At 43.1% G+C, this 15,874-nt stretch overlaps 2 protein-coding genes across 11 annotated transcripts in view; one reads left to right on the forward strand and one right to left on the reverse strand.

Annotated features, from left to right (window-relative positions):
- RIOK1 (RIO kinase 1) overlaps positions 1 to 2,783 on the reverse strand; it is a 29,893-nt gene extending 27,110 nt beyond the window's left edge. Inside the window, exons 1-2 of one of the 2 annotated variants that reach the window (XM_006138790.5) lie at positions 2,617 to 2,783; positions 2,163 to 2,274 (exon numbers count right to left, since the gene is read on the reverse strand). In XM_006138790.5, the coding sequence (XP_006138852.1) occupies positions 2,163 to 2,257 (95 nt within the window). In that variant the 5' untranslated portion in view covers positions 2,258 to 2,274; positions 2,617 to 2,783. Of the gene's footprint in view, positions 1 to 2,162; positions 2,275 to 2,505 lie in introns of both variants that reach the window. The other variant, XM_025179343.3, reaches the window with a different exon arrangement.
- Positions 2,784 to 3,710: 927 nt separating this feature from the next.
- The window catches only part of CAGE1 (cancer antigen 1), a 35,187-nt gene continuing 23,023 nt past the window's right edge, over positions 3,711 to 15,874 (forward strand). For 3 of the 9 annotated variants that reach the window (XM_089776386.1, XM_089776390.1, XM_089776392.1), the window contains exons 1-6: positions 3,711 to 3,812; positions 6,145 to 6,252; positions 8,789 to 8,885; positions 11,420 to 11,904; positions 12,222 to 12,413; positions 13,515 to 14,720. In XM_089776386.1, the coding sequence (XP_089632512.1) occupies positions 6,157 to 6,252; positions 8,789 to 8,885; positions 11,420 to 11,904; positions 12,222 to 12,413; positions 13,515 to 14,720 (2,076 nt within the window). In that variant the 5' untranslated portion in view covers positions 3,711 to 3,812; positions 6,145 to 6,156. Of the gene's footprint in view, positions 3,869 to 6,141; positions 6,253 to 8,788; positions 8,886 to 11,419; positions 11,905 to 12,221; positions 12,414 to 13,514; positions 14,721 to 15,874 lie in introns of all 9 variants that reach the window. The other 6 variants (XM_089776387.1, XM_089776388.1, XM_089776389.1 and 3 more) reach the window with 6 other exon arrangements.

The following is a 15,874-nucleotide window of genomic DNA, read 5'->3' on the forward strand; positions in this document are numbered from 1 at the left end:
TTTCAACATCCAGGAAAGCCACAGATTTACCACAGCCCTTTCAAGCTTGCTATTCTAGCCTGTGACCTAGTATTGCCCCTCAGCTCCTCCGACTTTGGGGTTTTGGAAACACTACATCAACATTAATTCAAAGCTTCCATACGTGATAAGCAAAGGAGTTAGGAGGTGTCTGTGTATATCCACGGGGCTTTCCTATGCCATAGTTGTAGATCTGCGGAATTCAAGTAGGGCAGAATGCCCTGCTTGGGCCCAATGGGGAAGGAATTCCACCCTAAGATAATTTACCAACCTTTACCAGCTTTCTCCATTACACTACTCTGGTGTTTGAATATATTGAACAGTAGAGTTTTCAGCAATCTCAAATTCAAAATTGGGACCTCACCAGATTATAAGAACACAGGAATGGCCACAATGGGACAGACCAATAATCCATCTAGGGCAGTATCCTGCCTTCCATGAGTAGCCAGCGACTGATACTTCAGAAGCAGTGAACAGAAGGGAACAATCATTGAGAGATCCATCTGCTATCATCCAATCCCAGCATCTGGCACTTAAAGGTTTAGGGTCACTCAGAACATGAGGTTGCATTCCTGACCATCTTGGCTAAAATAGCCATTAATGGAACTATGTTCCATTAAACCCACTTATACTTTGGGCCCACCAAAATCCCCTAGCAACAAGTTTTACAGAGTGAGGGAATGTCAAATGTCAAAACAGTCTCATCCACGCTTTAAAACAATTCAGGAGAATCACAAAGATGAACTGCCTGAAAACTCCCTTTAAACAAGAGACTAGAGAGCACAAATAGTAAAATGTAAATAGACTTTACATATATTCTCACATCTAATTTTTAACCTGTCAGCACCTCTTTCAATTCATTCATATTTTGTGTGTTTAATGGATTTTTTTCCCTTTTGTAATGATCCAAAATGTCTCTAAGGTTGCAAACATTCCCAACCCAATGCCATATGCAGCAATGGTGTCTGAAATGTCTGGTCAGGAAAGTTGGCGATCCAAAACGTCTCTTTCTTTACAGCCCACCCTGTCCCTATTTGTTCTTGGACTTAACTTATAATATTAAATTAGGGATGTTAAATTTTGATTAATCAGCTAATCGAGTAGTCGGAATTTCCATTGGCTACTCGATTAGTCGATAAGGGGGGGCACTTGCTATTCCACTGTGCCTCTCTCTTTGAAATGTACAGGAGCCACCCATAGCCACCCCTGGTTCTTGTATATTTCTATCTCTCTTCGTTTGAAATGTACAAGACCTGCAGCAGCTCCTGTACATTTCAAAGGGAGAGCGGCAGCAGGAACCCAGGCCAGCAGGGAGCAAAGCAGTCCCAGCTGGCACAGGTTCCCCTCTGTGCCTCTTCCTTTTAAATGAGCAAGAGCTGCAGGTAGCTCTTGTACATTCCAAAGGAAGAGAAGCAGCAGTAGGACCAGTGCGACTGGGACTGTTTCAGTCCCCATTTCCCTGCTGCTCCCTGGCTCCCCTGCCCCCCGCAGAGATGGTGCTGGGGGGGAGACCAGCTTTTAAGCCAACTCCCCCTAGCACCTAGCCATGCTCCCCGCCCTTGCTGCATCTCTGGGCAGCAAGGATGTCGGGGGGAAGCTACTTGTCGAATTCCTACTCGACTACCAGATAAGCATTTCCTTATCAGGTAGTAGACTAGTCGCTTACATCCCTAATACTAATCGCTTAACACCAAAATGTATTTATTGCTTTGGTAATAAACTCTGGAGTAAATAACATGGGATTACAATGTCTCTGTAGGACCAAGAAGCAACAACCATGCTACAAAGATGTAAGAGCTGATGGGCAAGAAGTACCTTTAGTCATAAAGGTCCAATCCTGCAACACATATACAAAGAATTGTTCACGTAAGTACACCACTTACATCAGAAAGACTATCCCTAACGAGAAGTACTACACCTGTAAAGTGCAGTAGTTTTAGGGATAGAATAGAAGGGGAGGGGGGAAAAAAACTGTTTCTTTCAAAAAAATCTTGTTCCCCACCTTACCACCATCACCCCCACAACACTGCCCCCAAGTATTTGACACGCTCTTAAAAACACAAGTGGGGAGTGAGTTGGGGGGGAACGCACTCTGAGTTGTCACATGATCTGAAACCAATTTTGGCAGCCCATTTTCTCCTTACCTGTCTGAGGATTCTGCATCATCGAATTGCCCTGGAACTGTTCGCCTCATCATTTCCCTCCTGTAATTCATTGTTGCAGTAGGGCTCCACACCATGTACAGGGGACAGCAATCTGTGTCATACACACAGTGTGTTAGATAGATTCTATACTGGGTGTTTATGGGCAATATATGCGACAGCCCATTGGGCAGTTTCTTAGTCTACACTTTACCGTGAACCATCACTGCTGTGAGGGCAGGTGTGCTAGACGTGCGCGCGCGCACACACACACACACACACACACACACACAGTGTACGTTCGGTGCACTCCAGCGTGTGCTATAGTGTGCAGTGAATACACTACCCGTGCTGTGTTCTACAGCCACACCCTCCGGGGCGCGCCGTGTGCGGTACCCTGCGCACACGCGGTGCACGGGGGCGGCAGCGACGCGCTTGGCCCGGCTGTGACACGCACCGCGCTATGTAGACTCCGGGCGGGAGCCCAGGCGCTGCGCGCGCGCGGCGTCCCTTCGCTGGAGCGGCCCGACCTCCTCTGCCGAGCTCTCGCGCACGCGGCCCCTGCTGCCGGTAGCGCCGCTTGTCGCCTGCTGACCTAGCTCCGCCCCCCGCGGAACCAGCCTGTACGGCACAGCTAGAGGCTCAAAAAAGCCGGAGATGCGACCGCTCCGCACCCATGCTGAGGCAGCGCCCGTGCGTATGCACTGTAAACCGAGCTCGTATTCACAGCGGCATACTCCCCATGAGCCAAGTACGTGCACAAACAGCACACGTCTCCCACACAGAAGCACGGCAGACAGGGTACATAGGCACATCGAAACCACATGCATGCAGTGTCTACGTGTCCAATGTTTATATGCCTCCGTACATTTATCAATAAAGGCAATTGGTATAGCCTGTGCCTACAAATTAATGTGTGTGTGTACAGATACTATTTTGTGCACGTTGAAATCAGGCTTCTAGAACACGGTTAGGAGACGGCTGTCAAGAACTAGTAGCAAAATGCAGGACAATGTAGCACTTTAAAGACTAACAAGATAGTGATGAGCTTTCGTGGGCCAGACCCACTTCCTCAGATCAAAAAAGAACTAGTAGCATTTAGTGCTAGATAAGTTGGGGCGGATAATAAGCTGAGTCATTGGCCATGGGCAGAGGAGGTTACAAATCCCCAAATCCATTTCCGTTTACAAGTGCCATATGAGACCAAGTCGAACCTTTGGCTTTATCCCGCTCTTATAAAGCTTCGTCTACACTGCAGGGTTTTTGCGCAAGAAACCTTTTGCGGAAGAGATTTTTCCTCAAGGGTTTTTTTTGAAAGAACCACATCTAAACTGCTTGCTTTTTTAAAAAAAAAAAAGTCTTTCGAAAAAGCAATCGGAAGAAGATGTGCAAATTACCACTGAATTTGCATATCTTCTTTCGAAAGTGAAATAAGTCTAGAGGTACATTGCCTCTTCTCTCCACGCTGTTCAGGTAGGGAATTGGTTGTGGATCTATAATGTCATAGAGGGTCTTTGTGATGTCACCGGAATCCTAGCCAACTGGACTTCTAAGAACACCAGCCAATCGCCAAGACATCCCATATACAGCTGGTCCAGGAGGGAACGGGAAGCAGCGGGTGGAAAGTAAGAAGAATTTCAATGGATCCAAGATGTGAGCACATTCGAATTAAAAACCTAGAAAAAACTGAGCATGAGAAGTGAAGAGAGGTGTGATCCCAAATTTCTCCCTCCTTTATTAAAAAAGTACCAAATAGAACTATAAGCTTGGATTAAATACAGCTCATAAAATACAAAGGGAAGCAGGATATTATCATTATCACAACAGATATTTCCTTAAGAGATTTTTCTCCCTAGGAGAAGAAAGGCATCCCATGTTATATTAAGAACTGTTAACTTTAAGGAGATTAAATCAGTGAAATGCTCCAAAGTTCAGATTCTTTTCTGAAATATTTGAAATATTTTGGTTTGCAAAAATCAGGCCCTCTCACAAAAGTTCCAGCAAGTTTATTTTCAGTCTTTCTAGAAATACTGTGAAAATAGCCTTTTCTTATGTTATTTTTGCTTTTATGCCTTTGATACAACAAGGAGCAGCAAGTGTAAAAGATGAATGAAAATTGGGTCAGGGAGAGGTTTGGTCTAAAAATTAGGTAAAATACTGGCTCAATTGAAATCAATGGCAAAACTCCCATAGGCTACATCTACACTGCACTGGTAAATCAGAAAAAGATACGCAATTTGTGGTACGTAAATTGCGTATCTTTTTCCGATTTATTTTCGAACAAGGCTTTTCTGAAATTTGGCGCACACAGTGCCAAATTTCAGAAAAAAATGCTCTTTCGACACATTCCTTCTTTCTCATAGAACGAGGTTTGCAGGGATTGTGAAAGAGCACGTCTGATTTTTCAAAAAAAAAATTGGAAAAGCAGACGTGTACTTTGGACATAGCGTTGCTTTTCAGGGGTACCTCCAGTAGCCCGGAAAAGCACTACAGTCTAGAAGAAGCCATTGACTTCAGAGAGGCTAGGATTAAATCCCAGGTCTTTTTAATTCAAACCAGTTCATCCATCCCTAAAACTAAACTCTAGTGTAGTGATTAAAGCCATAATTATTGTGTTATAGATGATTCTAAATGGAAAGAATACTTTGTCGTGTCATGTCATGCTATCAAAATACTAGGGTATGTCTACACTGCATTCCTCTTTCATTGCAAATGAAGTTTAAAAAATGAGATTTAAGGGTTATTTTGAAAGAAGGGTTTTTTTTTTTTAAATAATCCTATCTAGACAGTAGGTTTTTTTGGTTTTTTTAAACAGGGTATTTCGAAAAAGTGCCCGGATGCCATTATGCAAATGAAGCACAAGATTTGTAAATTTGCGCTTCATTTGCAATTTCGCTCAGATGCATTTGCATTCCTCTCTCAAAAGAGGAATGCAATGTAGACATACTCTAGGACTTCCTCAGAGTAGGAGACTTGGGTCAATGGATTCTTTATGGTAAAAGAGTCTGACCCATACCACTGTGGTTCCAAATGTTCTTCTACTTGTTCCTTATTCTAAACTGATACCCCAATCACTGAGAAGACCTGTAATGAAAGATGGACAAGCAGGGGCCTTTTATTCTGGAGGTCATGGCAGGCCTGAATTACAGAATTCTTATATATAGGCACCTAAATCAGTAGCAGGATCACTCCCAGAAGTCCTTTAAACCTTACTAGGAATAACTACTTACTACTTTGAAGAGTTTACTCTACAATATATATAGAGAGAGTACTTCGTAGAATGAATATATATAGATATATATATTGGGTGCAGGAATTTCATAGACACCCATTGAAGTTTTTCTTGAGTAAAAATTGCTACTCTGTAAAGACAGATGTATATACACTTTCATACACTCATTATTTCATACCATAATGTGGATTGTGTGGTCTCTGTTATATATACTGGTATATATAATGTATAATAAAATCTTCTAATGAAATCTTATTCAAACAAAGCTCCAAGTGAACCTAATGGAGTTCCCAATTTTCAGTCACATTTCAGATCACATTTCTCTACATATGTCATAATAATCTCTTAATATTCAATACAAGAGACAAAGCGGGTGAGGTAATATCGGAGAAATTTCTGTTAATTAAAGAGACAAGCTTTCAAGCTTCACCAAGAAAAGTTGGCCCATTAAAAGATATTACCTTGCCCACTTTGTCTCTCTCATATCCTGAAACCAACATGGCTACCACAACACTGTTAAAAACTAATACATAACTGCTTGATGTTTGTTTGTTGGTGCATTAGAAAAATGAAGGTGGGAGGCCAGCCTTTTGCTAGCATTGTTAGTGGTTTAAGCTAAGTGAAATTAAAAGGGTTACAATCTTTTATTTGTAGATGTTTCCTCATCATCCAATAGGTAAAGATAAAGGTTATCAAAAGTCTTTAACTTTGTCAGTAATCAGTAAATCAAAGGTCAATGCTTTTACCCAGCAGCCTTTAAATACAATGAGTGAAGGAGATGCCATTTCCCTCTGCAATTCTTCTCTGAAGTTCACCCACCAAGATTCTCTTAATGTTGAAAGCAGCAATAGAGCTTCAGAGGTATGTATGTCATAGAGTAACTTTGGGATATCTCTATATTTCCCCATCCCCTCTGGGATCAGTTCACATGGAAATTAAATATCCCATGAATATTTACATACTGGGAATTACATGCTGGTATCCTGACCGATATGTTCCCCCAGTAAAGCAAGTTCTTGTGGCCATGGCTTTGTGTGAGCTGTTTTTCTGAGAGTGGTATGTCTGCTCCCTATGCAGCATTAGGAATATGAGGAAACCACACAGACACAGCTGGGTTACAAATAAGTGTAATTACAAAATATATGTGCAAAGCCATCTCTAGGGGGGGTACAGGGCCCAGGACAAACCAGCCTGTGTTTCTAATCTGCTGGGGGTGGGTTGCCTCTGGCTTGGCCCAGGCCCTGCCCCCATTCCAAACTCCTTCTCAAATGTCCCATGCTTGCCCTGCCTCTTCCCACCCCGTTCTACACCCTCCCACAAGCACACTACTCCCTCACCCCCCCCCATTTCCTCCTCACACCTCAAAATAGCTGATCCATAGTGTGTAGGGGGGGCACTGAGCTGCAAGGCCTGGTGGTCGGGAGGTGCTGTGGGGTGGGAGAGGTGTTGATAGGGGGATGCCTTGCACCCACCATTATTTTTCGGTGGGTGCTCCAGCTCTGGAGCACCTACAGAGTTGGCATCTATGGCTGCAGTTGCCAGATACTGAGCCTGAGCCCTGCACTACACACACACACTGAAGCATGGGGCCTCCCAAAGCACTGAGTCCGGAGCAGTCTACCTGATTCACCCTATCAAAGTAATAGCTCTGTAGGTATTTATACAAGTGTCAAGACTTAGCTTCATATATACACCACTGTCCTGCTGTCTTCAAAAACAGAAGAGAGGAATGTCCACTAGAGGGCTCCCAAACTATTTAAAACACTACTGCCCAGTAACTATACACTGTAGAGAGCGGCAACATTACTTCCAGCCTTAACATCTACCAGTTTCTGTCCCCTAGCCTACACAACCGCAGACCATCGATCTAAGTTACACACCTTCAGCTGAAGTTGACATACTTAGATCTATTTGCCACAGTATCTTCACACTGTAAGTCGATAGCTGATGCTATCCATTGCCTCCACCTCCATTTCTCATTCTGGTGGAGTGCTGGAGTCAACAGGGGTATGTCAACACTATGAGATAAGGTCAAATTTAACATGGTCAGTTTCTGGGCACAGTTTTGAGGAGGCAAAGGTCGGTGTCCTCAGTATGGGGAGGAATCGAATGTTGTCCAGAGTAGGGCGTCCCCAATAGGGAGCCTACTGTCAACTCAAAGAACGAGGCACCATGGGTAGTTTTGCAGTCGGGCCTGTGCTTACAGTGCCTCCTGGGTCCAAAATTCTGCCGTGAGTAGTTAGAGGGACTTATGTTGACTGCATCCCATAAGGTATTTCTCTAGTCCCTCCCCGCTCGCGTGAGATAAAGGGGACACGCAGTGTGCTCATGCCTTTTGGTGCCCTGATTTTCCGCAGGGACGTCAGAGCACTGAGAGCATGGAGCCCGGTGTGCTGGAAAGCATTGTCATACTCATGGGAGTCGTGATGCACCTCATGGTGCTGCACTGCATCTGCAAGCAGCTAGCAAACGTATCACGCCCTCAGGAGGACAATCGCATATTTAAAGTACTGTGCTGGGGCTCAGAAGATCAGTTTTTATTCCTGGCTCTGCCACAGACTTCCTGTGTGACTTGGCACCAATTACTCAGTATCTTTGTGACTCAGTTCCCTAGTTGTGAAATGGGGAAAACAACCCTTCCTTATCTCACAAGGGTACAGTTAGGATAAAAACACTCAGTGTGTTGATGGATAGCTCATCGATATCTAGACAGACTATGATAGCCAATGAAACAGGGGGGAAGCTGTAAATTATTGGACTGAGCTGAAGCCTGGAGTTCAAAAATCGGGATTCTAATTTCTGCTCTGCTATATTTTTGTGGTGTGACCTGACCTACATGGCTGTGCAGGAGTGAAAGACACCCTCCCACATGGCCACCACCTCTGTGGAGCTTCCCCATGTCTTGTTGGTCTCAGGCACAGGAGGGAGGAAGCAGGGGCTACATGCCCAGAGTGTTTTCTTCACCCCCACACAGGTCAGCTCGGAGTGGCCAGAGCAGGCTAACTGGCAGCTCCACCACCATTCAACATGCCAGTCAGCATAAGTGAGCTGGCATTGGGGGAACTTTCAGTCTGTATCAGCCTTTCCTAACCCCAGAAACAAGGAATTGCTCTTTTCTGTGAGTCATTATAACTACGCACTGCTCCATACAAAGGGTGGTGCCTAAAAGCTGCATCTAACCCTCAACCTCTCTGTGCCTCAGTTTAGTTACCTTAATGATGATGGTTGCTCACCTTTGGTTAGGAAAAGCAAATACACTGTAGTTCACCCTTATTGGAGAAAACAGAAAAATCGTCTGTGTGTAGTGACTCTTTTTGTGATGTGTGGGGGAGCCCTGCTACCTGCAGAAGAGCCAAGCGAGGTGGATTGTTAAGGCGTCCCCTTCTTGTGTTTGCAGGATGAAATACGGAATGTGAGGAGGAAAAGGGATCCTGGCTGCAGGCTCTACAAAGGAGACCATCTTTTTGAGCCAGGGTTGGAAAATCTGATTTACAGTATGTTCCACTTTGGCAGTGAATCATGAAATAGAAAGAACTTTAACAATCCTTTCATAGGGTACGTCTAGACTACATGCCTCTGGCGACAGGCATGTAGATTAGACTACCTGGCATAGGAAAATGAAGCGGCAATTTAAATAATCGCCGCTTCATTTAAATTTAAATGGCTACCTCACTGAGCTGATCAGCTGTTTGTCGGCTCAGCGCGGTAGTCTGCACGCTCCGTGGTCAACATCAAAGGTATTTGTCAACCTCCCAGGTATGCCTCATCATTATTTAAATCGCCACTTCATTTTCCTATGCCGAGTAGTCTAATCTACATGCCTCTGTTGGCAGAGGCATGTAGTCTAGACGTACCCATAGTCTCAGAGGGATAGCTATGTTAATCTGTATCTGGAAAAACTTAAAAAACAAAAAGTGCCCGGGCAAGTTAAAATGTTCCCCAACAAGTTTCTGTGTGTTACTATTTTGAATATCTGGTTTGTGTCCGTTAATTCTTTCTCAGAGACTGTCCAGTTTGGCCAGTATACATGGCAGGGGGGCATTGCTGACACTTGATGGCATAGATCACATTGGTGGATATGCAGTGGTATTAGCCTCTGATGTGGTGGTTAATGGGGTTGGGTCCTGTGATAATGTCACTTGTACAGACGTGTGGACAGAGCTGGCTCCAGAGTTTACTGCAGGGGTGGGTTTTAACTTGCTCAGGCACTCAGTAATGGATCTAAAAGTGACTATGTTATTACAAAGCAATTTAAAAAACTAGCTAGAGAGAGAAGCTGCAGAACTTACCTTCATTTAAAAATGTGACACCTGTAATCAAGGTTTGAATGAAGACCTGAACTGGATGGGCTGCTACATTCCACACCCTAGGACATCAAAAGCTACGTCCTGGGTATTTACAGAACATTCTATTAGCCTCATTTAGGAAAGATGCTCTAACTCAGTGTTTCTCAACCTTTTTTTATAAAGTACCCCTTTAAAAAAAATTGTAAATACCCCCAGTACCTACTGTTTTCAGACACACACAATTTTTTTCTACCACTGGAACACATTTGTTTAAACAACTTAATCATAGCTGGGCAGGCAATGGCATTTTTGGGTGTAAAAAGTACAAAAATAATAAAGCGCTGTAAAACTTAAAACAAAAATTCGGTTTTCTCCAAATTTCACTTGTGTTGATGTACTCCCCAGACTTCTCTCAAGTACCCCAAGGGTACTCGTGCCACTGATTGAGAAACACTGCTCTAACTGACAAGATTTTTTTCCTTCTCTTTCCCTCCCCATGCCCTCTCTTTCTCTGCTATTTATTTGTACCCTGGGCCCCTTACTTCATTCATCTGAAGAAGTGGGCTGTGCCTACGAAAGTTCATGATACTATCTACATGTTTTGTTGGTCTCTAAGGTGCATTCCTTCTGCAATGAGGTTTACCAGCTAATTCAAATTAGGGGCTTTAAATCGGATTCCCATTTCACTGCCATGTGTAGACGAGGGCAGTTACTTCGGGCTAGTGAATTTCTAAAATGGCGCCCGGCTGGGAACATGCAAATCAAGTGCAGGATATTTAAATCCCGGGCTTGATTTGCAACTTCAGTATGCTTCATTTGCCTCCCTACTTCAAAGTAGGGGGCAAGTGTAGACATACCCCTAGAGAAGAATGATGAGGTCCATAGTCAATTCTCCAACCCACAAATTTCACTTGTAAATTGCAGTGAATAATCAATTCCCTTCCTCTGTATTCACAGTGACACCAGAATGAGAGAATTTGGTCCTCACAGCTGTTCTGGACTTGTCAGACCTTCGGTCTGTGCAGGCTCACTGATGACTCAGAATAGGCTGCCACAACCTGCTGCTCCCAACTCCTGTGAACCGGAGCAGCATGCACACCCAACTAGCACTTGCTGTGGACAGCAGCATATGTGCTTAGCTCTCTGTGGGGGTTGCACACACCCACTGGCTGGCACACTATCCCTTCATGAGGCTGCTGGCCCAGATCCCCAGTTGATGAAAATCATCATAGCTTCACTAAAGTCAATGGAATTACATAGATGTACAGTATATCAGCTAAGGATCTGGCCCGTGGCATGCAAGTCAGCATTAGAGCATTTGAGCATTAGGATTGATTCTGCACTGCTACTTGCTCCAGTATAAAATACCAGCATAATGGAAGCCAGGATCCAGTCCAAAGCATGCTAATTCTTTTGCATCATCCATTCACTATTGTCCAACATTATAGGCTAAATTCTGCCCTCACATGCACATTGATTTCAGTGGATATTGCACACTTGTATCTGAGGGCTGAAATTGGAGTGTGCTAACCTAGTCCCTGGTGTGAGCATTCATGCAGATGCATCATGTTCAGGTTAGGTTATTTCTGATCAGAAAGTCATGTAAACTGAAAGAAAATCATATCCCTATTGTGCTAATCCCAAGCAGAACAGCATACCTCTTCTCAGTTGAAGCATGATATTTCCATTAATGTTCTATGAACCAGTTCCAATCTATTTATTCAATCCCATCCTGTGTGCAGATTCTGAAGACTCTTCACGGAAAGTTTGGCGACAGTCATGTGATACAAGAACATGCCTTAACACCAAGGAGTCTCTGCATGTAACAGACTGGAAGGAATCCTCCGATAATAAAAGAATATTCTTCCCCCGGGAGGAATCATTATCCAAAGGAGAATCAACACAACAAAGCAAAATGCTGGATGAGTCAAAGAGAAGCTCCATTATGGGGAAAAACTTGATTAAAGAAGCACCATGGGAAACTGAGAATGAGAAAGTTTTACTGGCAAAAGAATTGTTACCTCTGGAAGATTCATTTGTGATAATGGGGGAGTCATTGCTGGAGTGCATTGTTAAGGAATCCCCCATAAAAGAAGTGTCCTGTTTTCTCACCCAACCCACAGGCTCTTTAATTAAGAAAAATCCATGTTTTGTTACTGAAGAACTAGTTTTCAGAGAGGACAACTTCAACGTGGCTGGCAAAGCAGCCAGTCATGAAGGAAATATGGTAAGATATCAAACTCCTTCCCACAAGAAAGTGGAGACATTTTGATGAAAATGATGTTCCCTATTACAGCGAGTGGTGATATTTGAAATGCTGTGCATTCCTAGTAGTAGTCTCTGTGGGTTAGCTGTGTACCTGGTATATGATGTTATTAATAACAAAGCAGATGTAGATTAATAGCAAAGTAGATGTATTCTAAATCCCCCCTTGATACTACAGTAGAAATGCCTATTGAATTAACTGAGCTCTGAATATTATGAGAGTGTATATTTTCACTGATGTTCCTATTTAGTTTACAAACACTTGCCTTCTTTTGGCAGACAGCCACTGAACAATACATTGACTGTGCAGACAACTTGAAGGATATTTCTCCAGTCTCTTTGAATGAAAACATAGAATATATTCGAGCTCTGATGCAATCAAATAGGCTCCTCAAAGAAAATATCAAGAGCAACTTAATGCATGGTTGCAACAAAGAGGAAAGTGTTGGCAGCAGCCTTCTGCCTGAGTCTGTGAGATGCCTTTTATTTACAATTTTTCTATCTGTTTAGCCACAGATATGCAACAAGGAGAAGAGATTTTTAGTTTAAATAAGTTGAAAAGTGAAAATGTGTTGGTCAAATTCTGTTCCAGTTTAGTATTAGTTTTATTATTATAGTATCTGGGAACTCTAAATCAAGAATCAGGGCCTTCTCATGCTAGGCATAGCTGCTCTCTTCCACTGAAGTCAATGGGGTCACTCAAGGGAACAGACAGAAGAAATTGGCCCTTAATTTCTCTTTTGGTTGAGCTGCACCCATCATTGAGTGAAATCTCCCTTATGCAGTGCATACAAAAATTCAACACGTACATTGTTGAATGGATCAGTGAAAGTCACTTTTCATCTGTGTTCTTGTTTGCCTTTTTCTCTTAAATGTTTTCTGTCTCTACATTCATGCTAGCCAGTGCAATAGCTGTGACTGATGACTTGAGTTTTTAAGATGGGAGTTTTAAGATGAGAGCTCGTCACAGTTGAGGACCCAAACTTACAAGGACATCCCTTTGAGCCCCATTCATTTCCTTGGGGCTCTGCACAAACACAATGACCACGAGTTTTATTGCAGGACCAGGGCCCTAGAGAGATGCTGTTTTTTATTCATTGTCAGTCCAGGAAAATACCCAGCAACCTATTTCTCATTGGGAAAAAATCTGCTTCAATTTATAGCAATTTTAACTTTTTGCCATTAAAAATGAGTTGTTAATCATTTCAGAATAAAAAATACTATAAAAAGAGTATTAAAATTTTATATTTATTTATTAATCTTGTTTGTTTGCTTGTTCGCTTGCTTGCTTTGTAGTTCCTAGGTCAGATTGATTTGGTTCTCCCATAAGTAATACTTCCATTTAAGTTAATGCAAATGTAGTATGAGTAGGGAAAACCAACCAAAGATGGCAGGATGTGAACTCCTGTTTGGAATGGTAGAATGGCCACAATATTGGTTCTCTTACAGTAAATGGAACTCATTAAAATTATCCTAAGGTGAACTAGTCAAATAAGGCAGACAATCACAGCCAGTCAATTCAAGTGTATTTATTTTTCTAATAAGTTGACAAGAGATTGTGGTTGTCCCCAGGGAGCATGTATATCTGAGAAGGCTTTATTCCATCCTTCTGAGAAGTCACTCAATAGTCAAGAAGAATGCACACAAGGGGACACAGATAGTAAAGGAATTCTCCTATCTCATAATGCAAGCAACCACAGCCTCTGTCCATATGAAGCATCCTTCAATATGGACGAGACAAAAAACTCGGAGCCTGGCCCAGAGAAATGGCTGGTCCAGGTGGGAGATGTGGACTTGAATGTGGTCATCAAGGGATTAGAACAGGATCAGCAAACGCAGCAAACCCAAATCATGGATCTTCAGTATGATAATATTTTTTTGGAGAAAAAGATTAAAGAAATAGAGAAGCTGCTGCTTGAAGAGGAGGGTATGGACTTAGGTGAGGTCATGAAGAAGGTAGAACAGGCCCAGAAGAAACAGCAGACCCAAATCATGGATCTTTACTATGATAATATTTCTATGGAGACCAAGATTAAACAGCTAGAGATGGAAATTGTCCAGCAGCAGCATTTTATAGACACCATAAACAAGCTGAAGAAGAATATTGAAGATCTGATTGAAGCAAAGGACAAGATCACTGTGGAGAAATCTGAGACTGACAGCTGCCTGAAGAATGTGCAGGAGGCTTTATCTACTGCCAGGGAGCATCTTGAGGAAGCTGGGGTTGAAAGAAAAGTCCTGCTGCTGCAGTTGGAAAAACTCAAAACTGATTATAGTCTCCTTCAGGAAAAGCATGAGACAGAGATGGAGTTGAAGACCAAATCTATGACCCAGTGCTTACAGATGGATCAGATTCTACGCAGGAGAGAGAAAGAAATACAAGAACTTCAACATCTCAAACAAAAGCTGGAGCATGAGGTCAAAACTGCCACTTCTGCCTTGCACAGACTAAGAGAAGAAAAGGAGAACGCCGAAAAACAACTCCTGTCCCTTCAGGCAGAACTTCAGAGACAGAAGGACGACAGGCTGGCAGAAATGCAGAAGTTGGAGTCCAGTTATAACAAGCTGGTTGCTCAGATTAAAATCTTGCAAACAGAATCTGAAAATGAGCGGGCTGAGACAGAGAAAATGCAACAGCAGATTACTGCATTCAAAATAGAGAACCAAGAGCTTCAGCAACAGATAGTGAAAGACAGAGAGCAAAATCGTTTCCTCCAGCTTGAAACTGCCAAGTGGAAAGAGCAATATGACAAAGTCAGGGAGTCGCAAATAGTAAAGGTATTTGCATACACGTTGAATCCTTGACCTACTGTAGCACTGTAAAAAGTGTAAGAACCTAGGTAGTTCATACACTCAGGCTATGTCTACACTGCAGGGTGTAGACAGAGCCTCAGTGGCCACCACATGCTTTTCCTTAACTTTTTTAGACAGGGGTGAAATTCACCCCTCCACAGAATCTCAGTGCCCCCATTTAAGATCTAGTTTGCAGACCTCACTGATACACAGGCCTTGATTTGCTTCTGTATAAAGGTGAATTTAACCCAAATCGCACATAGCAAACACACACGACTGCTTGCATAAAATGAAAGTCACAGATAGGTGCTAAATGCAACTTACTTTTTACAGTCTGAATATTGTGGTTGTGAGTACTAATTATATATTTAAAATCCCTCGCTGAAATGAATATGGTGCTCAAAATGCATACCATATATACATGATCATAAGCCAAATTCCTTTGGTAAAAAGATCACACTGTAAAGAGTGGGAGTCAGCTTATAATCAGGTCATTGTGCATCATATTTTTTTTCTACTTGAGGGGGTTGGCAAACTTCAGTTTGCAGCATGGCAAACCGCTGACGTTCCCGGACATTTAATGTACTTGGAGTGTCTGTGGGCACCAAGGCTCTCAACTCTCAGTCGCTGCTGTTCACCTTTCTGGGTCAACAGGAGTGTCAGGAAGTGGCAGCCAGCATATTCTTGGCCAGCACTGCATTCCTTAGCTCCCATTGACTGGGAATGGCAAACAGCAGCCAATGGGAACTGAGAGGCTCCATAGCTGCAGCCAGCACATCCTTCAGCCCACGCTGCTTCCTCCGGCTCCCATTGACTGGGAACAGTGAACAGCAGCCAGTGGGAGCCGTGGGGTCATGCTGGCTGCCACTCCCTGCTCCTTCTGTTGGCCAGAAACAGCGAATCACAAACTCTGGGAGCCTGCAGATGCTTCAGGTAAACAAAACATCCTGACATGGTGGAAGCTTATGCTGATGAGCTAGGACCAAAAGTTTGTAGACTGCCGATATAGAATTGGCTTGTAAACGCGTAATTGACTTTTTAACTTTTTTTTTTCTGGAACTTGGGGTAGTGGATCTGCTTATGAACAAAAAGGTTTATGTTCGAGTATATATGGTATGTTCAGGGAGTGGGGAGAGTTA

This window comes from Pelodiscus sinensis, chromosome 2, assembly GCF_052426305.1.
Source record: "Pelodiscus sinensis isolate ZL-2025 chromosome 2, ASM5242630v1, whole genome shotgun sequence".
Lineage (NCBI taxonomy): Eukaryota > Metazoa > Chordata > Testudines > Trionychidae > Pelodiscus > Pelodiscus sinensis.